The sequence below is a fragment of the Silurus meridionalis genome, chromosome 8, assembly GCF_014805685.1.
Source record: "Silurus meridionalis isolate SWU-2019-XX chromosome 8, ASM1480568v1, whole genome shotgun sequence".
In the NCBI taxonomy this organism is placed as follows: Eukaryota; Metazoa; Chordata; class Actinopteri; order Siluriformes; family Siluridae; genus Silurus; species Silurus meridionalis.
Genome location: NC_060891.1, coordinates 24,608,892 through 24,636,087, shown reverse-complemented (window position 1 = coordinate 24,636,087; position 27,196 = coordinate 24,608,892). Strand labels below are relative to the sequence as shown.

The 27,196-nt window shown below is 40.4% G+C and overlaps 1 protein-coding gene across 1 annotated transcript in view; it reads left to right on the top strand.

The window, feature by feature from the left end:
- ehbp1 (EH domain binding protein 1) overlaps window positions 1–27,196 on the top strand; it is a 162,988-nt gene that overhangs the window by 38,589 nt on the left and 97,203 nt on the right. The window contains 5 exon segments of the mRNA XM_046854952.1: window positions 16,462–16,643; window positions 19,741–19,880; window positions 21,627–21,719; window positions 22,809–22,934; window positions 23,728–23,989. Of these exon segments, the coding sequence (XP_046710908.1) occupies window positions 16,462–16,643; window positions 19,741–19,880; window positions 21,627–21,719; window positions 22,809–22,934; window positions 23,728–23,989 (803 nt within the window).

Genomic DNA, 27,196 nt, shown 5'->3' with positions numbered 1-27,196 from the left:
TCCGGCTTGTGTCTGAGCACTGACAAGTGGACCTTCTGCTTCGGCAACCTCTAAAGCAATGCTGCAGCACTCATGCGTCTGTTTTTTGAAGCAGCTTCTGCACCTGACGCACAGCACGGGAATTCAACTTCTCTGATGGACCCTTGCGAGTGAAACCCGTCTTGGAAAACCTCCGTATGACCCTGAACACTGTACTGTAACTCAGTTTCCGGATGTTACTGATCTTTTTATAGCCTCGGACGTATTTGTTGAGAGCAACAATTCTAATTCTCAAATTGTTGTTTGCCATGTTGAACATCCAGTGGGCAGTATGAGAGAATTATGCTCAAAGCTCCAAATTTTAACTGCTTTAACACAAGATAAACAAATTTGTATGGTTCCGTCAAGCAGATATAAACATGAACATGATGAAAAGGACATGCGGTTTTGCATGATTAAACAACACACAGCTGTTATCACTGAGGGTCTACTCACTTATGTTGCCAGTTATTTAGACAATAATGGCTGTATGTTGAGTTATTTTAAGAGAACAGTAAATCTGTACTGCTGTACAAAACTGTACATTAAATTTCTCCAAAATATATTAAAGTTTCAATTCTATAGTATTGTCCCTTGAGAAGACACTAAAATGTATAAAAACATAAATATAAAAAAATATATATATAATCTGTTTGACCATTTTTATTCTATTTAGATAAATATGAAAGAGGTGAAATTAATACATGCAATGGTATACACATTTATTTACAACGTCCTTTCTTTACTCATATATACAGTAAGGAAAATAAGTATTTGAACACCCTGCTATTTTGCAAGTTCTCCCACTTAGAAATCATGGAGGGGTCTGAAATTATCATCGTAGGTGCATGTCCACTGTGAGAGACATAATCTAAAAAAAATATCCAGAAATCACAATATATGATTTTTTAACTATTTATTTGTATGATACAGCTGCAAATAAGTATTTGAACACCTGAGAAAGTCAATGTTTATATTTGGTACAGTAGCCTTTGTTTGCAATTACAGAGGTCAAACGTTTCCTGTAGTTTTTCACCAGGTTTGCACACACTGCAGGAGGGATTTTGGCCCACTCCTCCACACAGATCTTCTTTAGATCGGTCAGGTTTCTGGCCTGTCACTGAGAAACACGGAGTTTGAGCTCCCTCCAAAGATTCTCTATTGGGTTTAGGTTTGGAGACTGGCTAGGCCACGCCAGAACCTTGATATGCTTCCTACAGAGCCACTCCTTGGTTATCCTGGCTGTGTGCTTCGGGTCATTGTCATGTTGGAAGACCCAGCCTCGACCCATGCTCTAACTGAGGGAAGGAGGTTGTTCCCCAAAATCTCGCAAATACATGGCCCCGATCATCCTCTCCTTAATACAATGCAGTCGCCCTGTCCCATGTGCAGAAAAACATCCCCAAAGCATGATGCTACCACCCCCATGCTTCACAGTAGGGATGGTGTTCTTGGGATGGTACTCATCATTCTTCTTCCTCCAAACACGTTTAGTGGAATTATGACCCAATAGTTCTATTTTGGTCTCATCTGACCACATGACTTTCTCCCATGACTCCTCTGGATCATCCAAATGGTCATTGGCAAACTTAAGACGTGCCTGGACATGTGCTGGTTTAAGCAGGGGAACCTTCCGTGCCATGCATGATTTCAAACCATGACGTCTTAGTGTATTACCAACAGTAACCTTGGAAACGGTGGTCCCAGCTCTTTTCAGGTCATTGACCAGCTGTTTATATTGATGCACAACATCCAATTCTATTGGATGGTGAAGACTGGATCAGCAGTGAAGACTACACTACTGTCTGTAGTCACTAGAGGACAGTCAGTGAATAGATTTGTCTGTGTGTGTGTGTGTGTGTGTGTGTGTGTGTGTGTGTGTGTGTGTGTAATTAAAAACAGTTGTCATTTTAATTGTATTAAATGCGCTGATATATATAAAACAGTATTCAAAAATAGTTTGATAAATATTTTCTCTTATGAATTTAAAATGTTTGAATATTAATTGTTCTCTTTATTGTTATAGTTTAAATGTATTGGAACACCTGACTTTTCCAGCCATATGTGGTTCTTCTCCAAACTGTTACCATAAGGCTGAAGAATGAACTTTTCCCTTGAACTATGAGACTCAAACCAGTTCCAGCATCCAGCATGACAATGCCTCTGTGCCCCAAGCCATCTACATGAAGATATACATTTTTTAACAACTGTTTGCATTTAAGTGCAAAATTTGGTTAAAAAAAAAAAAAAAACGTGGACACCTTAATGTTTGTCTTTTGTTATCCGTTAATGTTTGTCTTTTGTTAACACGTTCCTCTTGGGGAAAAAAAGGTGTTTCAGATTTTAACAAGCAAAATCCAATTGGATTTTATTTGTTTAATGATGGACAATAAATAAGCCGGTGGTGACAGTGGGCAATGAGAATTTGAGGAGAAGAAACCTTGAGTAGAACCAGACTCATAAGGGAACACATCATCTGGTGCCACCGAATATCCATTCAATATAGTTTCATCATTGTTGAGGAAGTGTTCACTGGGAAAACTGGTTACATTAATTACAGTCCAAATCCATTTTCCTGGTTCGTTGTCTATGAAGCTCCTAGAGCTGAGATCATCCAGAGTTCCCGAGAAGGAATTTCGAGTTTAAGTGGCTTTTCCTAGTCATACACCCATTCTACTGATTCACGTAGATGCTTGTTGAACCTCTTTTCTGAAATGTAGGGGTGTGGCTGTGGGGATTTATGATTCTTCAGCCACAATAGCATTATGGAGATCATGTACTGATGTTCGATCTCTGTACCGACGATGTTCCTGTTCATCCTAAATGTGTTCACTAGGGTTGAGAAGGTTCTGTGCAGGACATTCGTGTTCTTCTCTCAACTCCTACCTTCACATTTTTATGGAGCTCAGTTTGTGCACACTGGAATTGTCATATTTGAATGTCAAGTTTGGGTTTCTTCTGATTTTGACACAAGAACCACATTTTCTCACACTGTATACAGTATTACTGTATACACCATATCTTATCACCGTGTAGGTTTCTCCAGACCACCACATGCTTATGATAAGCACCATGTCTAATGCCTGTCTCCCCCTTAAACTATAGTTTATCATATTAGTGAATGGGTTTGGCTTTGAAATATTTTACACTGAACCTCGTGTCAGTCAGGAATCATCTCGGAATCAAGCAGGATGTTCACATTTCTACTGCCAGTCAGAAAACATCTGAACAGTAACAGACGCTTGTTTATTGAACTGAACACTGTGATTGTGTAAAGTGAACTTCATCAGCAAATCACTCAGAAGTCATTTCAATCATACCGTAGTCCATGCAGCTCGACAACCAATCAAAATTACATGAACAAAGATCTCAGGATTCCTACTTGTTAGGGAAACCTGCTGCACCTGTCTCAGTTGCAGCTCTGAAATGCAGTACTGTAAAGACTCTGATCAATCAAAAAAGAAAACTGTTTGATTACCAGCCTTTTTGCTATAATCATTCTCAGTATTTCAGAATCTGGAATAGGGTAAGAAGTGATTTCCTTAGGATTTAAAGTGCATGTGTGCGGAGGCTCGTCCTTGTCCTTCGTTCGTTCTCCTCGCTCTCGTCCCAGGACGCTCCGGCTTTGACCACTCGCTGGTAGATGACCCCCTCACGCTCACTGAGTAAACAGAAACAATCTTTTGTTTTGACTTTGCACAGCGTGACGCACGAGTTGAAATAAACATGAACGCAGGCCCGTGCGTGTCTCTGCGTCACCTGGGAGCGCGCACTAATCCGCTTTTCTGGCGCCATTCTCCAACGTTCTTAAACCCTGTTGCTCTCAGAGGTCTCCCACCGAGACCTGGACACTTCTGTACAGCACTCTTGTGGGAGGTGGTGTGAGAGTGAGAGCGAGACAGACAAACATACAGACATACACATTTTTGTGTGAGGGGAAAAAAAAATAAAATATATATATATATATATATATATATATATATATATATATATATATATATATATATATATATATGAACTGGGGTTTGGGGCATTGAACTGACCAAGAATGTACAATGTTGTTTTTGAGAATGTGTGTGCGCGCTGCTGAGTGTGGCATCAGATGATTCTCTCTCTCTCTCTCTCTCACATGGACTCACTCTCTCACATGGACTCACTCTCTCACATGGACTCACTCTCATGTCTTCTGACCCTATGTCTTTTCTGTGTCTGTCCTTATTTGTTTTTGTGATTTTTGTTCTCTCTCTCTCTCTCTCTCTCTCTTTCTGTACCTATGTGATTTTTGTTATACCTGTCTGTCTGTCTGTCTATCTGTCTCTCTCTCTCTCTTTCTGTACCTATCTGTTTGTGATTTTTGTTATACCTGTCTGTCGCTCTTTCTCTCTCTCTCTCTATTTCTCTCGTTCTCTCTGCTTGTGTGTGTGTGTGTGCGTGCACGCCTGTTTCACACCAGTTTTTTTCATTAACGTTTCTGTCGATGGTAGTCGATGTTAAGCAGGACACACACACACACACACACACAGTAATCCCTGTGTTTTATTTGTCTTCCTCCAGCAGTAAGTTGTCTTGCTGTTTTTGTTGTGTCTGGACTGTCAGTGATTCAGAAAGGTCATACGTGGCTTAATAGTACATGCCATCAGTCTTGCATTTGATTGCATCTGAGAACTCGGAACATTTTATACTTATTCTATAATTCATCAATCACGTTCTTGTCCCCTCGCATCCTCTACACCCAATTTCACTTCATTATATCTCATAGAATTGTACGGTTCATAATGTTACCGAAAAGACATTGGACACCTTGAAATGTAACTGGATAAAAACAGTCATGCTTGCCTTTATCGAGAAATGATCAGGGTGGTAATTTTGTCATTCATGTCATGATTTTTCTTGGCTTACAGGAGCAGAGAGAGAGTATTTCTACCCATTTCAATTCCATAGTATAGTATTATGAGAACTGTGTATGATATCTGATGTGGAGCTGAGCAGACTGCATGCTTCTGTAGCTGTACTTATGTGAAAAATGTGAGCGTTGTGTGGGGTTAATACTCATACTCAAAGTGAAAAGGAGAAAGCACATACGGATATGGTGTATATATTAGGTTGAACATGATATTGTATGGTATGTATGTATTAGGGATGCACCGAATATTCGGCCACCGGAAATTTTTGGCCGAAAATGGCCCAAAAGTGCATTTTCGGTTTTCGGCCGAAAGACTTTGATCACCGAAAAAACTGTGAAAAAGAAACAGTTTGTTGTGATGACGCAAACAGAAACCGCGGCCTGCACATGCATGTCTAAAACAACATGTCTGCGGTGTGGACGTATTTCAGTATATCCGAGAAAGACCCACGGATAGCGATGTGCAAAAAATGTAATGCCGAAATTTCGTCTGCAAAGACTTTCTCCACGTCGGGTTTAATTTATCACCTGAAATCCAAACATCCCGATCGCTATGCTGAATATGAGAGGAACGCGGCACAGAAAAGCAAAACCCCTCCGAGCACGCGCACTCCGTCTGTGGTGGACGTTTTGAAAAGGCAGGAAGTTTCCCAGTGATAGTGTTGTATTGTATCTTTAAGCAGTTGCACTTGTTCTGAATGCACTTTGTTTTTATGAAAGAACATATTTAATTTTACAACCTTTCAGCAGGCCAGAGGGCCTGTACATTATTATTTAATGTACACATGAGTGCATTTAAGTTAAACATTTCAGTTTGAATTTTAATTAATTTTATCCTGTGTGCTATAAATAAATATTTTCATAATTTGTAATTGATTTATTCTTTGAATCTTTAATATTTAATTTATGCAATAGAAATGCCTTGATTTTAGTAAGTTTAGTACACAATCATAGCCATAAATGCAATGATCATAATAATTGGCATAATATCTTTCGGTGTTTCGGTTTTCGGTTTTCGGCCTTGCCTTCCTCTTTTTCGGTTTTCGGTTTCGGCCAAGAATTTTCATTTCGGTGCATCCCTAGTATGTATTGTTTATATATTTGTGTGTGTGTGTGTGTGTGTGTGTGTGTGTGTGTGTGTGTGTGTGTGTTCAGATGACACTACTTTAGTGAGCCTCTCACATGATTGGGAGGAAAACCATGGGCCTGTTTTAGATTTCTTTGTGGTGTGAAAACCCAAATCTCCTCTTAAATATCGCCAAAACCAAGGAGGTGGTTATTGATTTGAGAGATTATATTAATTCATTAATAAGCAGCAAATACAATTAGTTTGTTTCTTTCTTTCTCTCTCTCTCTCTCTCTAACTCTAAGCCATTAGAGGGCTAATAATGTTCTAATCATTAGTCTAAAAATGCTAATAAACTTAGAATTTGCATATAAATTTAATACACTATGTAAATAGTTCAAATATGCCTCACTATTCATGTCTGCTTTAATCATTAATTGGTTGTAGGAGCTTTTTACATAAATTACATACGTCTAAAGAAATCTCAGAAAAACCTTCATATTGTGTTCTTCATTCTTGTAAATGTCCGTATTTTTTGATTGATGAGCTTCATGTAATTTACTGCACTGAGTTCCTGACCTTTCATATACGGATTGATGTTTACATGTGTAAGTTTTGCCTTTTATGGAGTGTTTTGGTCTTTTTTAAACTCAGACTGAAGTTAGAGACGGGTATTTACAGCAGCACAACAATGAAGCTGGTGAAAAAGAATCAGAAACCTCAGTACTGGAATGTCTGTTTTACCCAGCAGGCACTTTTCCCTGTAATTGGAAGTCTATAATCTGTGTAGCGTGGCCTCTCTCTCTCTCTCTCTCTCTCTCTCTCTCTCTCATAGACATACTCTGTCAGCAAATAGCTAATAATTTGATATGTTTGATGGGCCTCTGCTTGTAGATTTCAGTTAGTGTTAAAGATCCAATCACTGCGTCTATGTAGGGGCATTCAGGGGTGTGTGGGTGTGTGTGTGTGTGTGTGTGTGTGGAATGAAGTGTAAAATGATGAGGTAGCACCTCTAAAAATGGAATGAACTCGTCTGTTAATCCAATATATCTGTGTCTCGTGTGTGTGTGTGTGTGTGTGTGTGTGTGTGTGCGTGTGCGTGCGTGCGTGCTCTCAGCAGTATTGCAGCGGTAGGAGTTTTTGGGAGGCTTTAATTTATTTTTCTGGTCAGCCGTGTGATGAGAAGGAGACGACTGGACACTGCGCTCTGACCTCCCTGATAAGAGTGTGTGTGTGTGTGTGGAGTGTGATGCGACCAGGCAGTGAGGACACTGAGAAATGAGATGGAAAGCACTTTAAAGGCCTCAAAACACATTTTTTACTCTTTTGGTTCCTTTCGGTTCAGCAGTTCTTTATCGAATAGCAGAAGCTGATATTCAGTGTCAGAATGGTGTCTCTGTCCTATGCGTGACATGTTCACGCCGAGCAGAAGTTCAAACGCAAGCTTCTAAAGCAATCGCATGCGTTTACGAGGAGACAGGAGAGTTTTCACAGTTTCATGAATTTATTGTATCGACCCTCTCTGGTGTGATTAGTCAACTGACATTATGCCTTTGTTTTATTTGATCTTGTTCTTCTAATTTAACAGGCATCATCAGTTTAAAGCTTTATTTCTTGTATACATACTTGTAGACATACACTTTACAGGTCGACCGATAGTGGATTTTACCGATAGCTAGGTTTGATCGTACTTAACAATTAATAAGATTAAAAAAAAAAAAAAAAGTACTGAACTTTATTACAAAAAAAATAAATAAATGTAATTTAAATGCTCTGGCTTTTGTGATGACATTTAAAGATGGCCATTTTTTATTTATGTGAAATGGTAACACTTTACAGTAAGATTTCATTTACACCATTAACTGAAGTTAAGAAATGCTTGAGAAGTATTGTTTGTAAATTTCAACATTTACTAACACATTTTCCAATTAAGTCATTTTTATTTAAATCTGTTAACTCTAGTTAATACACTATGAACTAACTATGAATGAGGTACAGCGTGCAGTCTGAACAATACAAACAACACTTGGCATCAGTGATTTGTATCTAGAGGCTACTTTCATACTGCATAATGAAGGCGGACCTTCTCAGCTGCTCCAGAAACACACAACCCGGAAAAACTATCGGTATGGAGCCGATAGTTCTAGCAATTGACCATCGGTTAATGCTTGTACTCGTCTATATGGTCTCACATTGTCTGTATTGTCTTGTTGGGTCCAAGCTGAATGTATAGTGTTATTTATGTCTGTACTTTGAGAGTCACTAACAGCTGGAACCAAATTCCTTGTGTGTGTCAACACACTTGGGCAATACACCTGATTAAGCATTCAGATCAAGGTTTGACTGGATTCAGTCAATGTCTGAGATTGAGAGATGGATATAAGACAGTGAGAGTGGACTTCTGACTGGAAATTTATGAGTTCCTCTTTATGGAGCTCGTTTGGTGGACCAGTCATGGGTCCGGTAGTTCAAATGAAGGGAGTGTTTTCTGGTGCCACATCCAGAGACCTCAGATACAAATGTCTGCCTCCAACTTTGTGGTAACAGTTTGGAAAAGAACCGCATATGGCTGGAAAAGTCAGGTGTCAGACAACATAGACAACATAGACAGAGTCTCCCAGTAGGTTGTTGTTTTCTGAATGTGTGGTTTGAAACAGTGAAATATAGTCAATAGTGAAGAAAAAATACAAACTGTTTGTTGTGTATGCTGAACATCGAATGGTTTGCCAGCCACTGGAACAAGAATCGCAATTGTTTAGTAATTAATACCGACAGTCATTTATGGCATCGATATATTGATTTCTTTTTCACAGCTTTGAACAGCTTCCTGTTCTCTTTTTCTACGACTCATGACTACGTCTTGCTTTTCTGGACCGCCGAAGCGAGCCAGATACGCCGAGATGTTGCTTTGATCGAATAGATTGCGTGGCAAAGTAGGAGGAAGCATGGAGCTGTTTGTTTTTTTTCTGTTGTGTCTCTAATTAATGAACTGATGAGACAAAAGGAGCAGGTCAGGCCCCTTTCCCCTAACTCGACTGATAATTTGGTGTGTGTGTTTGGGTAGGACCACCCACAGCTCTGACCCTCACCCCCTATACTGGCACCAGCTGTGAATCAATACCTGGACAGCTGGGCCAGCCTCCCCGATGTGCCAAAATAACACACACACACACACACACACACACACACACACACACACTTCGCCACTTCTGAAGTATAGTGCCAGCTCACTCCCATCTCTCTGAGACACTTTGTAGTTGGCCTGACTGTAAATGTAAACAGAAAAAAAACGATGATTTAAACATTTATATTTCACTGTTACACAATTTTTTTTATTACTTATTTCTTTTTTATCGGCGATTTGACTTTATAGGTATGTTTATGTAGGTTTACATTAATACTCATGTTCTTATATGATTTGGTTTCCAGAGTAACAATCTATACACGCAAAACAGACGGTCCCCGAGTTAACGATGGTTTGATCTCACGATGACGAGAGCGATACGACAAGATTTTAAAAAACATTTCGCACAAAATGCGTTGAATGCGCAGCTGGGACGAGCGTATCTCTCGCCCTGTGAGATGCCCCACTCTCGCTAGCGGTCGACGGAGTAAAGTAAAGTTGTCTCAGTGTGTTTTTTTCTGTTTCAAACAAATTCTTATTTTGTTTGTCACATTCGCTGGTAGTGAAAAAGAAGAGGAAAGCCATTAGTTTAGAGCAGAAAATTATAAATCAGCTTAAAGCAGGAAAGTGTCATAGTACCATCTTCAATATTTTTGACGTACGATGGGGTCGTCGTAACTTATCTCCATCGCAAGAAGAGGACGACCTGCATAATCTTTGATTTGGGGAATTATTTTGAAGGGAGTCTCTAGTGTCTATTTCAGTTCTGCCTTTTTACGGTTCCTCTGCACATTTCTTTTGCTTTAGGATTGAGTCGAAGATGGTTTTTGCCTGATGAACGTGGAAATTAATGCAATTGATGGCAAATTGTACCGAGGTGTGAAAGGATCTTAGCGAATCGGCATATAACGTAACGTTAATGATATTTGTGAATCACTGCTTGATGTGATGCATGAGGAACTGAAGTGATGTTATTATTACGACCCAGAGGGTCACTGTAATCCAATAACATCACACAAGCGTTTTATTTCTTCAATTATTCCTTTACTACTAGGGTTTATGGATGTGGTGAGGGAAGACATGCAGATAGTTGGTGTGAAAGAGGGAGATGTAGAGGTTATTGTTTGGAGATGGACGATCCGCTGTGGCGCCCCCTTATGGGAGCAGCCGAAAGAAGAAGATAATGTTTAATAAAAATAATATGAATAAATTAAATTGAATAAAATAAATGGAAACATTTTATTAAATAGTTTATTTTTGTTAGACCCCATTTGGGTAATACAGATGTGTGTTTTTACTTTAACAAATGTCTTCATTCCTTCCATCCTTCATTCATTCACTTCCTCGATATGCGGAAGTGTCAGGATTTTCTCCTTTTAAGAGAAATTCTTGAAGCTGGACATAAAACACAAATAGAATCCATGCCGCTAGCGTTAGCAGCTAGCCCTTTCCTGGTTAGCAGCTAGCCACTTCCTGGTTAGCAGCTAACGCTAGCGTTCTGGATTCTTAAGCGTTTTCATGCATGCGCAAAACAAATCTTATTTCCGGTACTGAGCGAGTAGCCACAGTGACACTGCGCTTTTAAGTTTAATAATAATATTTATAATCCTAATAAAAAAAAATAAAATGCGATCAAAGTCTAAGGCAGCCACCTAATGCGTTCCTGAAGGAATTCAGATTGTACCTATGTTGCGCACGTAAAAAGGATTGCCAAACTCCCTATACCAAAAGATTTCAGTACGAATACCTGTACCTTTACACATTTAAAATATACATACACTCATACACACATACATTAAAAGGAGCCAAGTTTGTGCTTGCGTTCAGGTTAGAGCTTGGTTGTAGTATGATAGCATGGCAGTAGGGGGCATCCTTCAGCTGACCTGGCAAGCCCTCATCTTTTCTCTCGGGCGAGGTGTTTAGCAATTCAGAAGACACAATGCGAGCGCATTGATAGTCATATCCCTGCGATAAATTAAAAGTGCCTCATTGTCCCTTTCCATTTTACACATTGTCAGAAGCGCGGCTCTTAATCTCGCCTCCTGATTGACACCGGCGGCCGGGGAAAAGAGCACATTTTATTGTTTGCGCTCGTCAAATCTAGTTAAAACCCAATTCTTTGCTGGGTATTTGCATATTCTTAAGTATTTCTTTCGGAGAGTGGGCTCTAAATCCGTCTTAAGTGTTTGATGCTTTTGGAAAATTCATTCACAAAGTATCTACATGCGCTATTAGCTTGGTATAATGCAGCAGGCTAATCTGCTTGATAAGAAGGGGAGGAGGTGGGCACCGTTTTCTTCAGGGATGACACGCTATATTTCCGAGCAATTCAACAGGGGCTCAAATGTCAACACAAATGTCAAGAGCCGTCGCAGAGTACCTTTCTTCGTTTTTTTTATTAAAAGTGGTCTGTCGAGCTTGTACTTCAGGGTCAGGCCTGGTAGGATTGGACGTCTGTCTGGGAAATTTGTTTGCTTTCTTAGATTTGTGGATGGAGTGAAAATGGTGAAAAGATGCCCAGGTGTTGCTCTTTGTTTTTGTGTCATAGCATAGTTTGAGAGCGAGAGAAGCAGGGGAGAGATGCGCTTGGCCTGTTTGCTCTATGATAATAACAGTCTCTGGTGTTTCCCGCCTACACCTAGATATCAGGTTCTGCTCTGTCTACTTCCACACTGAAGCCTGAAGCTACGTTTGAAGCCACGAGGGAGTAATGCAATGACGCATCTCATTTAACTTCTCACCTATTTATATATACGTAGATTCCTTCACAACCTCGGACACAACGTATTTTCATAATAGTGTTCAAGGGGAAAAATTATTCACAATTATGTTCACATGATCTGCCTTTAGTTTTCTATCGCAGTGTTTTTCAGTGTTTGCTTTAAGAAGCTTAATCAGAGGGTTCAAAGATTTATGGTTGACCCAGAGCCAGTTTTAGACATTTGAAAGTCCCCTGGTTTTCGAATGTAGAAAATTTATTTCGGAGGTCTTCTGGCCTCCTTCGGTTTAAACAAATATAATTTATATATATATATATATATATATATATATATATATATAGAGAGAGAGAGAGAGAGAGAGCGCAGGTGTCCCAATACTTTTGGTCACACACTGGAGGAAATCCGGATGTAGCATGCAAAGGTGTCTTGGTTTTGAGGTGTGTGTGTTTGTGTGTCGGAGAAAAGTGTGTTGCAGTGTATCTACACGTAGCTGCATCTCGGTCCCCCTCAGACAGCGTTGATAAGGTTCCTCTCTTTACCTATGGGAATACAACTACACACACAATCACCTATCTGACAGATGCATATCTTTACACACAGCATATACACACACACACACACTCACAGCCTCTGGCGAGATTCCTATCTGAGATTCTCTCCATTCGCTCTTCATGCGCACACACCGAGTCTGGAATATGTATCTGTGATCCCATTGATCTGTGTGAGTGGGATATGCATTCTAAAGAAGGACGAGGCTCTGGACCACATTGTCGTTCTTACCTGACGACAACAAAGGGATTTATTTATACGTCTGAGTGACTAAGCAGCTCAACGATTGGAGGAAAGACGGCAGGTTAAGTCTGAGTAAAAAGCATTGTGCATAACAGTAAATTACCGGAAACTTTCGATTTGGGAAATATTCTAACTTGGAAATTTGTGGGAATTTATTGGACATTTGGAATAATGAATGTAAATTGTATCATATAGAAACATAAAACATTTTGTTTGGTAATAAGCTGAAATCCATGTGAACTAATACAAATTTTAAATGACACATTTTAACTTTAATTTAGTATAATTTTGGTTATCAAAAATCTGGTTGTTTTAACCAAAATTATCCTGCAAGATATTTTTTTTACTACATTTAAGTTCCCTGTTATAGGTGAACCTGCAGCTGTGTAAATTCCCAGTTCATTCCCATTAATACTTATATATTCCTGTTAATTCCTATGGAAAGTTTCCAGTCTTAAAAATTCCTGGAATTTTGCAAACCTAAGATTTTTCTGAGTGTCCTTGCACTGAGCAAGAAATTCGAGACATTGTCCTTTTATTTAATAAAGAATCCATAAACCTCCTTCTTGGCCTTCCTCTTTTCCTGCTTCCTGGTGGCTCAATCCTCAGCATTCGTCTACCGATATACCCCATGTCCCTCCTCTGCACATGTCCAATCCATCTCAATCTCACCTCCATCACCTTTTGTTGCAAAAAAAAAAAATTAAAATGCAAGAAACCCTTTTCCTGTTCATTTGTACAGTTCCTTTAAGTCCATAAAAATGTAAATAACGTCAAATGAAATGTAAATAAAATCTGTAAAGGGCTTGTTATCTTTTTTCTAAAATGCACTGTAATCTCAGTAAAGGCTCACTGTTGACTGTAAGTTTTTTAAAAATTTCTATGTTTAGTTTCGTAATGGCGTGTAATGTTTCCGCTTTTGGCGGCCGCAACAGACCCCGAGCAAATGAGACACGCCTCTCGATGCAGCTCGATGCAGGAAGAATAAATGCGTCCCATTCATCTAAAAAAAAAAAAAAAAACTCGGTTTTCAGCATCAACTTTCCTTATTTTTGAGAACGCCGTTGTTTTTCACTCACTGAAAGTTTCATCGGTTTGCGAGTCGCTCTCTGCTGCCTTTACCGCACGCGCAACTGCACGTCTGATCGTAGCAACAGTGAGCATAGTAACTGTAGTAGCGGCTCTACTGAGCTGACCTTGATGTGCCTGATATAAATGTGATTTTATTACAAAATACCGGTTGGCATATATTTAGTTCATTATGTGAAAAGCATCTTGGGGTCCGGGTTCGGACCGGAGTCCGCCAGTTGGCGACCCCTGCTCTAAACCATACAACATCGCAGGTCTCACCACAGTCCTATAAACTTTCCCTTTCACTTTTGCAGATTCTCTTCTATCACAAATCACTCCTGTTACCCCAGGGATTTAAACTCACCCCCCATCACCACCTCTACTCCTCGCAACCTCACCATTCACATTTAAGAAATTTGGCACAGGCCCTTATCCAGAGCGACTTACATTTTTCTTGTTCATACAACTGAGCAGATTTAAGGTTAAGGGCCTTGTTTAGGGGCCCAGGATTTAGCTGGGATTTGAACTCATGATCTTTAGATTCAAAGTCCATTACCTTAACCACTAAGCTACCACCTGTCCTGCAGCACTCTCTTACCAGGATAGAGTGTGGATTCTACATGCTTTATGTTTCGTCTGACCTCATCAAGCCTCTTTATTGAGTATTGAACATTGAGAAAATGATGTTTTCCAGTGCCAGAGAGGACGAGCCGGAAGAGGTGCGAGCTGTCAAACACACACTTCTGTTTACTCAGTGTGTCAGAGAGCGTTGTGTTTTGCTGTGAAAACTGAAACAGCTTCTCTGAACATTCCTGGTGTTGGCAACAGATTGCATCTGCCACACATCTCCCGCAAGACTGCCACGTGACGCTCTCTTCGATGCAGCTCTTAGTGAGAGAGACAGATTGTGCCCATGCGTGAGTAGACGGACGGAGACCGAGTGCACAGAATGCCCAAGATGGCCAGAGTAACAAAAATGGCTCAAGTCCTGTATCACCACAGCCGGAGTAAATCTGAGATATTTTGTAAGCAAGCCAAGTGCAGGCTGAAGGACAGGAGAAGGCTGAATGTCTGAGGATCTTCATGTTGTCTCAATTTCATTCATTTTCTTGGAGTCCACAGTTCTAGTGAACAATCCTGATGTTACCTGAGAAGTGAGAAGAATAACACACCTACTGAGATTTCTATTACTAATGCAGAAAGCACATCTACAAGCGTTTCTGTGCGAAACTCATTTTTAGTGATTCTTTTTTAACATTGATTGAGAACCATGTAACACGTTCTGTATTTACTAGATTCAATATTCTATATGTAGATCGGTTTCTCGAGCGCGTTCTCTCGTGAATATGACGTATCGCTATAACACTACGGAGATCGAGACGTGTCCTGAGAGTCACATAGAATACAGATTAACATGGCAGAGGTAGAGCTGTAACTTCCTGCAGACACAACAGGAAAAGAACGTCCTTTTGTTGTGCGAAAGGTTCACGCATTAGAAGTCAGAAGGCAAATCAGTAAATTGATGATTTGCTGTCTGTCTGAACCACTAAAAGCGAACTGCTGTATCTGAACCATGTTGATTTGCATAGCATCATTTTTCTGTTGCATCATATTGCATTAAATCCCATTCAGATTGCAATCGAAATCGGATCACACTTGTAACTGCTTCATGCATCGGCCTCAGTTATGAAGATGCACTCTAGTATCTAGTAACTAGTATCTAAATATGGTATTCCGCATTTACTCCATCTGACTCTGTCCCGTGTGTACCTGCTGTCTGGATTTCTGATCTAAAGGGGGCGCCATTGACCACCGAGCTGCTCCCACGTGATGATTTTAGACACGCATATACAAATATGTACAAATATGAGGTCTGATAATCTCTGGATCAGATTAGTTTGTTAGTAATTCAATGTTTTTTTCCAGAATGTAGTACTCATTCGTTGGAAAATAATTTCACATTTATTGGTTATAATATATATTCAGGAAAGATCGTGTGTTTGAAAGACCATTCCATGTGCACACAGAGATCATAGCACATTAAAACAAGGGAAGGCTTCTGCATTATGCATTAGGTCAAGTGCTGCTTTGTATTGTTTGTTGTTCTGAAATGACTGCCTGGGGGAAATAGAAGACAAAACACTTGTAAGGTTTTCTATACTTCTGCCTACCTATGTGCGTGTCTTCGATCAGCAAGGTGGAGCCAAAGGCAATTATTTTAATAAACGGAATAGCTGCTCAGTTTTTAATATAGGTATTGTGTCTAACTTTTGTACAGTTTTACACACAATGTATATGTTCCAAAAAGCCTCTGTACATTTCTCACTGCCAGAGGCTTTATTAGAGGTCTTTATTTTTAGGTCGACTTTAATCTGCACTGATAGTTGATTACTGGAAATACGCTTTGCCATGCTATTAGTTGCTTCAGGTTTTTCCGGGTTGCATTATAGAGTACGAGAGCGGCCTCTACAGGCGAATCACTGACAATACATTTTTTGTTTGTTTGAAGTGTCTTCTTTTAATTCCTTTTAATTGTATCTCTTTTTATTTATTTGGAATGTTGCTTTTTGTTTGTTTGAATGCTTGTTTATCTATCGATGTAATGTTGGATAATCTGTCGCATTGTGGATTTATTGGTGTATGATCAGGTTTTGCGGTTTATTCTTTAAAGTAATATTTAATATATATAATATTACATGCTGTAATAAGCCTAAGCATTCTGTCTGTGTTGCTGATTCTGTCGTGTTCTTTTCTCTCCCTTCCCCAGGAGTCTCCGTCAGGTCGGAGGAAAGCCCTGGCCACCAGCAGCATCAATATGAAGCAGTACGCGAGCCCCATGCCCACGCAGACTGACGTCAAACTCAAATTCAAGCCTCTCTCCAAAAAGGTGGTGGCGGCTACGCTGCAGTTCTCGCTCTCCTGCATCTTTCTGCGAGAGGGCAAAGCGACGTGAGTCCATCTTCAGCCACATCTTTTCCCATTGCTTTCTCCCTTTCACACCATCTCACACACCTTCTCCCTCATTCTTCAACCCCTCACCGGCTCCACTCCACTAATAAAAGTGCGTTCATGTGCCATTGCTCACATTCCCAGAATTCCACCTCTATCAATCCTCACTCAATATTTTCTTCCCCTCTAACTCACTGATTGTCTCAATCTTTCTCTTTCTCTCTGTATATCCATCTATCCATCTCTCCCCCCTCCTCATGTGTAAATGCGTTCGTTTGCAGACATGATGCCGACAATTATGGCGTTCTTAACAAAACGTGTTTAAATTGCACCTGGTTTCACCCTCCAGTTTTGGTTGATTTTAAACCTGCTGTAGCTTCAGATTTATGTACCTACTCTGAAATTAATAGAATCTGATGTGGTCTTTTGCTGTTGCTGCTCATCTTCTCAAGGTTTACCATGGTGTATGTTCTGAAATGCGCTGAGAATTGGGCTTTTCTGCTCACCATGGTTTTAACGAGGCTCACTAACAATACAGTTCCAAAAACGTATTCTTATTCTCTCTCCAAATATTAGCATCGTGTTTATCCAATAAAATCTATCATTTTAGACCAAGAACATAGGACAAAAACCCGAATACTGCCACCTGCTGGTATGGGAGAGTTCTGTTCCCTTAATGCAAACGTTGAACGTAAACACACGATTTGGTGTGTCAGATGCCTAATAATAGGCCTAATTTACTCCAAAAGTATTGGGACACCTGGTTTTTCCAAGCCATATGTGGTTCTTCGTCAAACTGTTGCCACGAAGTTGTAAGAACTCAATTATATATTACATCTTTGGATGCAGTAGCATGAAATTTTTCCTTCACTTGAACTCGGAGACTCAAACCTGTTCCTGCATGGTGCTCCAAGCTCCATGAAGATCTGTCTCACATGAGATGCAGTGAAAGATCTCCTGCTCTAGAGCTTTTGAACGCCTTTGGGATGATTGTGAATGTTGACTGCACCCCCAGGCCTCCTCACCTCACCTACATCAGTACCTGACTTTACCAACATTTGAATGAGCACAAAATATAGTGGAACATCTTTCCAGAAGAGTGGACAGGGCAACCGGGTTGCCAGTTACAATCCTCCATTAGCGGCGTTGGTCAGATTAATCCCTGCCACGTGTCGAGAAAAGAATTTGATGCAACAGGCACCCCTGCATTCTCTCTGTCCACTCAATATGGTTTAGAAGTGAAAGGATATGCAGGAGGTGGATATTCTTAAACCCCCACCCCTTCGCTTTCTGCTTGACATTCGTGTCACATCGATCCCAACAAACAGAACGGAAATGAAATATTTCCAGCCGCTGGACCTGAAAGTGTAAATATCTCTCACCTGGACAGAATACCTTTTTTTTTTCCCCCCCGTCTGTATATTTTTTAGGCCCACCCTTCTTACGGAAAGTGAGTGTGAGGGGCATATATGTGAGAGGCCCTTTGTGTTATCGGCCCACGCAGGGTTTTTTTTGTGCTCGTAACCCCTCTTAACCCACCGGAATGATGTCACGGGCACACAAATAAACTCCATTACATACGTTCAAATAAGCTCCGGCACAAGCAAAAGAAAGGTTGGAGCGCATTCATGAAGGGGTGATAGAGAAAGAGTGAGCAGGGATGAAGGGTCGGGAATGAGAATAAGATATGGGAGAGAGAGAGCGGCTGTACTAATCCTGCGGTTTTATCTCCAGTGGTGGAAACTCAGGCAGGACAGTGTGTTCATGCTCCTGCTTCTCATGAGAAAGAGTGTACCAAACACACTGTAGCTCTCTCTCTCTGTCTCTCTCTCTTTCTTTTCATTCTTTTCTTTTCTTTCAGCTTATATTGTTATTGGTATATCGATCTCTCATACACATCACAGCTTTGAGATAGAATTACCCACCCCCCACCCCCCCTCTTCTATTTGTTCTTTCTCTTTTCCGCTTCTCCATCATTTCGCATAAACTCATCACTCGCTTTGGCAGCGATGCTGACTTTCACTGTTCCTCAGTCATACCGTTTCTTTTATCTTTCCTCCCTTTCACTAACACCCGTTTATGGTTTGCGAATAAATTCCTGCGCTGGTGCTGTTGTAGGAGTTCTGCCTGTAGTTGTGGATAGTGGTGTGTAAATGGTGGTCTGCAGATATGAGCATCTTTACAGCATTGAATGTTCAATAATTTATAATTAAAATAATGTGATTATCGCTATCAGTAGTAGCAGTAATAGTAGTAGTACAGTAGTAGTAGTAGTAGTATGAGAGGTTTGTTGGTCAGTTATGAAGAGGATGTTAATTGTGTTCTATGGGACATTGAGCTCTTAGTGGCATCATCTGCACCCATTCAAAAATGCTTTTTTTTGCTTCTCTCTCTCTCTCTCTCTCTCTCTCTCTCTCTCTCTCTCTCTCTCTCTCTCTCTCTCTGTTAAGCTTTGAGTGGTTCCTACTGTCTGTCTGTCTGTCTCTTTCTAGCTTTGGGTGCTTCTCTACATCTCTCCCACTCTTTTGCTGTCTGTCTGTCTGTCTTTCTGTCTCACTTTAGATGCTTTGGTACATCTCTCTCTCTCTCTCTCTCTCTCTCTCTCTCTCTCTCTCTCTCTCTCTCTGTCTATCTGTTAAGCTTTGAGTGCTTCTGTACATCTATCTATCCGTCTATCCATCTGTCTCTGTCTAGCTTTGGGTGCTTCTGTACATCTCGCCCACTCTTTTGCTGTCTGTCTGTCTGTCTCACTTTAGATGCTTCAGTACCTCTCTCGCTCTCTCTCTCTCTCGCTCTCTCTCTCTCTCTCTCTCTAAACTTTATTTTCATGACCAAACACTTGGACAGTATAATTAAGCCGTACAGGAAAGAAAAAAAACATTGAGCTGTTTATTTATAAACATATTAGTTAAAATACTAAGAAATATAGAGATTAAAGAGTAGATATAAAGCGTTAATTTAAATATTGTTTTAAATAGTATTTTAATTAGCTGTGTGTGTGTGTGTGTGTGTGTGTGTGTGTGTGTGTGTGTGTGTGTGTGTGTGTGTGTGTGTGTGTGTGTCACTGACACTCCCTTGTTCATATTTTCTCCTTCAGAGATGAAGACATGCAGAGTCTGGCCAGTCTGATGAGCATGAAGCAGGCCGACATCGGCAACCTGGACGACTTTGAAGAGGAGAACGAGGAGGACGAGGAGAACCGCGTCAACCAGGAGGAGAAAGCTGCCAAAATCACAGGTGAGGAGGAACAGGAAGGAGAATAGACTCTCGAAATGATTGTTTAAGTTCACAGTGAAGTGCTACTGAAACTCTTTGGTGTTGGACATGTTTGCCAGTGAACTGCGTTTTACAGGGGCTGTGTTTATTTTATTTATTTTATACAGATCTCCAGCAGTAGTGACTGATATCATTATGCAGTTGAAGACACACTACTGTGGTCGGTGTCATGTTTACATGAACTACTAGAAGACTGAGAATCTATATATAGAATCTAAATTTTGTGGATATATATATATATATATATATACAAAATTATTGAACACCTGATTTTCCAGGTGGTTCTTTGTCAAACTGTTTTCACAAAATTAGAGGCGCATAATTGTATATAACCTTCCCTTCAACTAGGAGACCCAAAAACCTGTTGCAGAATGAAATTCCCCATGCACAAAATCAGCTCCATGAAGATACATGGGTTGGAGTTGGAGATCCCATGCTACTGAAAGTTTGAACCCTATTGAACCGCTTTGGGAAGAATGTGAATGCTGAATACACCTCAGACCTCCTCATCTCACCCACAACAGTATCTGACTTTACTAACACCCTTATAGCTGAATGAGCACAAAATCTATTGGAACATCTTCCCAGAAGAGTGAAGGTTATTATAACAGCGAAAGCTAAATACAAAAAAACCCACAGACCAAACCTATGCTCAGGTGTCCACAATTTTTGATCATATAGTATAGATATAGATTTTGCTTTAAAGGGTCATTAGACAGTGAAATTGGATCAACTCAAGCACTGTACATCATCAGATCGATCCTGTTCTCCCATTGGACAGCATGTGTTTTTATATAAAAGAAAATAGGGGTACTTTCGTATTTGTTTAATTTACTGTTTGTTTGTCCCAGTGGGTATTTTTTCCCCTGTTTTGGTTTTTCTTGCACTGCTTGCACTTTTCTTCACATGTTGATTGCACTCAGGAGTCTTGTGTTTTATTCCTCTTACATCACCACGAGTTATGAGTTTAACGTTACGATTATTATTGTGAAGCTTCAGAGGATTGAGTTAGTTCCTGTTATTTACTTATAACAGCTATAGCAGTTATTTCATCACTCTCTCATCAATAGAAACAGATAGGATAGACAGAACTCGGATTCTGTGTTTTTTTTTTCAGATTTTCTCACCGCTTCACCTCTGACTATTTAAATGTAACATTGGAGACTCCTTCCATGAAATGTAAATCCTCAAAGAAAATTGCCCAGAATTATTGATTGTTCATCATAAACTAAAGCATTATTGCACTCCGTTTAAACAGTCTCGTACTTAGTGACAGAAACGCAAATATAGGGTATGCAGTAGACGTAGTCTCAGAGTTACGATGGTGTCCCTCGATCTTACGACGATGAGAGCAATACGACAAAAGTTGCACAAATTTACATTTTTTCACTGCGTTTTAATTCTCCGCTTTGACGCCTTACTTTCGCCAGCGGTTGACGAGAGTTCGATCACGATCTTGCATTCCCCTCGGCAAATGTGCACTTGCGCCCGCTGTTGTCCGATGTGCTCTTGTAGCAAATTGATCGGCACCTTCTGACCAATCGGCATCAACAGCACTGTTATATGTTATAAAATGATGTAACATTTGTGGTACACTGTGTGTGTGTGTGTGTGTGTGTGTGTGTGTGTGTGTGTGTGTGTGTGAGAGAGCGATTTTAAGAGGGTGTATTGACGTGTTTTGTTCTTGCCTGGCCGCTCTGTTTACAGAGATAATCAGGCAATTAAACGCCCTCAGCAGTATAGATGGAGACGCAGATGAAGGCCCAAAGCACGCCCTCAAAGCAGCCTGTTCTCCTGCAGGTCTTCAGCCTTTCAGCTTTCACTTCACCTTTCACTCAATCCTGTTCTTCTCGCTCTCTCTCTCTCTCTCTCTCTCTCTCTCTCTCTCTCACACATCTCTCTCTCTCTCTCTCTCTCTCTCACACACACTCTCTGTCTTTCTCTCTCTCTCTCCTCTCACACACACTTGCTCGCTCTCTATCTCTCTCACACACACACACACTTGCTTGCTCTCTCTCTCTCTCTCTCTCTCTCACACTCTCTCTCTCTCTCTCTCACACACTCTCTCTCTCTCTCTCTCTCTCTCTCACACTCTCTCTCTCTCTCGCTCTCTCACACACTCTCTCTTGCTCTCTCTCTCTCTCACACTCTCTCTCACACTCTCTCTCACACACACACTCGCTTGCTCGCTCTCTCTCTCTCTCTCTCTCTCTCTCTCTCACACACTCTCGCTCTTGCGCTCTCTCTCTCTCTCTCTCGCTCTTTCTCTCACTCACACACTTGCTCTCTCTCTCTGACTCTCTCTGTCCCTTTTTTTTGCATTGTGGTGCTGCTTGTCCTGTATTGTGTCCGACTCCATTCAAAAACATGTGAAGTGATTTTTGGGTTCAGTTCCATTTCCTTTAAACGCAGTCATTTTTTTTTTTTTGGTCGCCGTATTTTGTGTTTGATCTTTGTGTTTGATTTTTCTGTGGTTTGCAGTGAACCAGGCGTCTCTCTTATTGGCCCGTTGAGGCAACTTCCCTCTTTGAGCCTCCTCTTAATTGGACTATAACTGTTTATTAATGTATTACTGCTTAGACCAATTTAGAACTTTGCATGCTTTGGCTCAGTTCCTGGTTTATTGCATGAAAATACAAAAACAAGACCACCATTGCTGCACTATTGTCGCTTCGTGTTTGTCGATTCAGACGAGTGGTTCACTCTGAAAACGCTGTTTATTTATTTGTCGTTTCTTTTTATATATATGTATATACATTGCTTCATGACACTGATGTGGCATTTGCTTTTTTTTCTTCATTGCAATTCACAATGATCAATATTTTGTGTATGTGTACGTATCGATGCGTGTTGTCTCGTGTTCTCCTCACACCTGTTTGCTTTGCCCAGAGTTAATCAGTAAGCTGAACTTCCTGGATGAAGACGAGCACGAGCAAAACCTCACCAGGTCCAACCCCTTCGAGGAGGCTGATGACCCAGTGGACCTCAATCCATTCGGTGATCCTGATGAAGAGGGTAAGGGATAAGCTTTAACCCTCCCCCACCTCATCCTGTAGAGCAAGTCATGGCAGAATAAAAGAAGAATGTTCACCCGAAGGGATTTCTATATTAAATGGATTTGATGATCATTATCTGATCATTAGCTGAACGTTTCAGACGGACAATACACCGAACAGCCATAACATTATGACCACCTGCATAATATTGTGTTGTTCCCTTTTTTTAAGCTAAAACAGTTGTGACCCATCGAGCATCAACCGCATGAACTTCTTTAGCAGTTTGAGCTACAGGAGCTCATCTGTTGGACCGGATGTCATAATGTTATACCTGAAACTATCGGCTATCTGGAAAAAAAAATCCAACCGGATAGTTTTTCCGGTCCGCTGTCATTACATTATATTTATTAATTAATATATTCACATTTATTTTATTAAGCACATATTCATGATTCAGTACTTTCTTTATTTAGTTCAGTAATATTTTACTTGGAGTGTTATGCTAGTTTGATAGTTCGGTTGATTAATCGGTTATCGGCAAGTATGATCCAACCTAGATATCGGTATCGGTAAAATCCACTCTCAGTCGACTCCTACTTCTCACGATAGCAGCTCGAATCACCTCAATATTCTCTGGTGTACGGGCCATTTCATCACCACCTTTGGACTTTTTTTTTTTTTTCTTTTTTTTTTTTTTTTTTTTAAAAGACTGAAACCGTTTCTTCGAAATGCGCAGACGGGACATGATCATGATGTAGTAACTGCTTTTAAACGAGCACACACACACATTAACACCTGTGTCTTTTATCCAGAATCAGCCATGGCACCCCCTCTGGAATCCACCTTAAAAGACGAGGACTCCACAAATCCTCTGAACCCGTTCGACGAGCCGGACCCGGAGCCGGATCACGAATCGGATCCAGAACGACCTGAGTACAAGAACCCTTTTGATGAACCTGAGCCTGAGAACTTTCCTCCGAAAGGAAGCACGAGGAAGATCCCACATCCTGTAGACATGAGCAAATACCTGTACGCAGACAGCATCAAGACGGGGGAGGTGGAGGAGATGGATGAGTGAGTGTGAGATGATGGTGGTAATGTACTATGAGAAAGAGGGAGTACAGTTTACACCCCAGGACCCTTTCAGTGTAGTCCAGTGTCTTTTTGGACCTATTAGTGTTGTTTAGCACTCTGTTGGTATATGACCTGCTCTGATGAGTTCCCTTCAGTGTCCTTCAGTTTCCTTCCCATTAATTCCTTAATATTAATCAATTCCCTTCTCTTTAGTTCCATTGCTTTAAAAATACACCTATAATTTCAATTCAATTTTTTCATTTAATCCAATTCATTTCCTTTTATTTCCTTTAAACTCCCTGCTGTTTCCTACGGATTCGTTCCCCTGTTATTCCTTTCCCCTTCAACTTCCCCCTAGGTTACTTCCCTTTGGTTTTTTTTTTTCCCCTCAGTTCGATTGTCTTTTCCGTTCCTTTAAATTTTTATTAAAATTCTTTGCGTTCCCTTCAGGACTCCTTCTTTCAGTTCCCTTACATTTCTTTCCTTCTGTTTGTTCCTTCGTTTCTTTGTTCCCTTCATCTATTCCTCCTGCTTTATCCAGGTCAGGGTTTCAGAGCCTAATCCTAAAATTCCACCCCTAGTTTTAATATAAATATGTAAAGTGTGTGTGTGAGAAAGAGAAAGGAGGAGATGGTGTGTGTGTGTAGACAGGTAGTTCCCCGACAATAGAGATGCATTACAATGACTCCCATCGTTAATTTTAAAAATCCGAATTTAATTTGATTTAATTTTAAAAATCTTAAGTTGAAACATCGCAACTCTGGAACTACCTGTGTATGTGAAAGGTGTGTGTGTGTGTGTGTGTGTGTGTGTGTGTGTGTGTGTGTGTGTGTGTGAGAGAGCAGTAAGCAGGAGCTTTCAGCAGAACAAGGCAGCTGTTGTTTATGGCATTCTTTCTCCTTGTCTGTACATCTATATCCTTTCTCCTCAGCTTCACTCTCTCTCTTTCTCTATTTGTCTCTCTCTCTCTTTCTTTTTTTTGTTGCTTTTAGCCTCTCTTATACCATTCTAACACAGCATGTTTGCTTTAACATACTATTATAACCCCTGATAATTAGAGAGGGTAAATCAGAATACTTTATTGATCCCAAATGGGAAATTGTTTGTTTGCACGTGTTCACATCAAAGATCAAAGTTATGATTTAAGATAAATCAAATAAAAAAATTAAATAATTTTAAGAAATAAACATTAAATAAAACAGATGGCAGAAAAGTAAAAAACTGGCCAAAGTAAAGAGAGGTAGAAAAAGAATGTTTTTTTTTACTCCTCACACTCTTATGACCTCTTCTACTCTCATGACACTTCACACACGTTTAAATAGAGACAAGGAATACATCCACGCCGGTGTTTTCTCTCTCTCTCTCTCTCTCTCTCTCTCTCTCTCTCTCTCTCCCTCTCCCTCCCTCTCAACCCGAGATGTGTCTCTAACCTCGTCTTTCAACCGAATAGCTTTTTTCCCCATTGTGTTTTCGTGCACGCTGAGTGACGACTCCTCACACAGCGCAGCGTATTGATGCCGCGCATGTCTGCTTGTCAGTGGGTGCATCACCGGTGTCAGAGGTCAGAGTTCACAAGGTGTGACCCCCGGAACACCTGGCTGCTCTGAAACTCAGCGGAGCGTTTTATTGGCTAATAATACAGTTCTGCTGAAACACACACAGTACCACAAAATTGAACAGTGAATCCAAATAAAAACACCAATAAAGTCTGTTTGTTTATTGTTCATTTATCAGATTTTACTAAATTATTAATACTTTATATACATATATAAATATAAGGGATGGTAAGATGTGATGCATCGATTTCAATAAAAAAAAAAAAAATCGAATACATGTAGGCATTTGAATCTCGATGCACATATTTGCATCGATAAACTATTTACTTTTTATATGATTATTAGTAGATGTGGTATTCTTTAATTATTTAGAAAGGGATCAATAATTTGTGATCAATATTTGATATGTAGATCGATTTCTCCTCGCTGAACCGTTTCTCAAGCATGTTTTCTCAGCACCGCTGCTGCTACGTGAATGACACATTAGAACATTATAAAGACCGAGGCGTGTCCTGAGAGTCAACGATTAACATGGCAGAGGGAGAGCTGCATCTTCCTGCAAAAACAACAGGAAAGAACGTCGTGCCGAGAGAGGAGTTGTGGTATTTAATAAGGAGGTCAGGTGTGGCAAAGAAGTATGTGAGGGTGGTGCAGGACATGAGGACAGAGTGACAGCAGTAAAGTGTGCAGTAGGAACGATAGACTGGTTCAAGGTGGAGGTTGGACTGCATCAAGGATTGGCTCTGAGCCCTTTCCTGTTTGCAGTGGTGATAGACAGGTAGAAGGATGAGGTCAGACAGGAGTCTCCGTGGACTATGATGATGGTGGATGATATTGTGATTTATGGTGAGAGTGAGGAGCAGGTTGAGAAGAGCCTAGAGAGGTGGAGGTACACGCTGGAGAGAAGGGGAATGAAAGTCAGTAGGAGTAAGACAGAGTACATGTGCGTGAATGAGTGGGAGGGCAGTGGAGTGGTGCAGTTGCAGGGGGAGAAGAGGTGGAGAAGGTGGAGTAATGGATTGTGTGTTAGAGAATTTGAAAGGCAGATGTAAAGGAAAAAGTAGTATGGAGATGGGTGATCCACTGTGGAGACCCCTAATGGTAGAAGCCTAAAGAAGAAGCAGCATTGCAAAGGTCTGCTTGTGCAGGGACCGTGCTTTAGAAGACACTTAGTTAAACTGATGAGTTGCTGTCTGTCCGAACCAAAGAAATAAAAGTGAACTATCTGTAACATGGCATGCATGGCATCATATTTTTTCCATTGCGTGGAATCGAGATGCACATCCCTTATATATATATATATATATATACTTAATTAGTTTATGCCTATTCAAGTTTCCTGCTATAATTCAATGCTTTCAATGCAGTAAATATGCAGTTTCCCAACACTATCAGCCTATAAAGTCATTGGGGTGTATTCCAGTGTGACTGAAGTGTAATTGTAGGTAGATCTAAGCTCCAAATACCCCTAAAATCCCTAAACTATTTTGGGTTGGAAGAACATGATGGACTGTCTTAATTTACTTTTAATTCATACAACTGAGCAGCTATGGGGTTAAGACCTTGCTCAGGGGCCCAGGAGTGGCAGCTTGGAGTGGCTGGGATTTTAAATTTAGTAGAGCTTGGATCATGGATTGTACTGTATATGTGG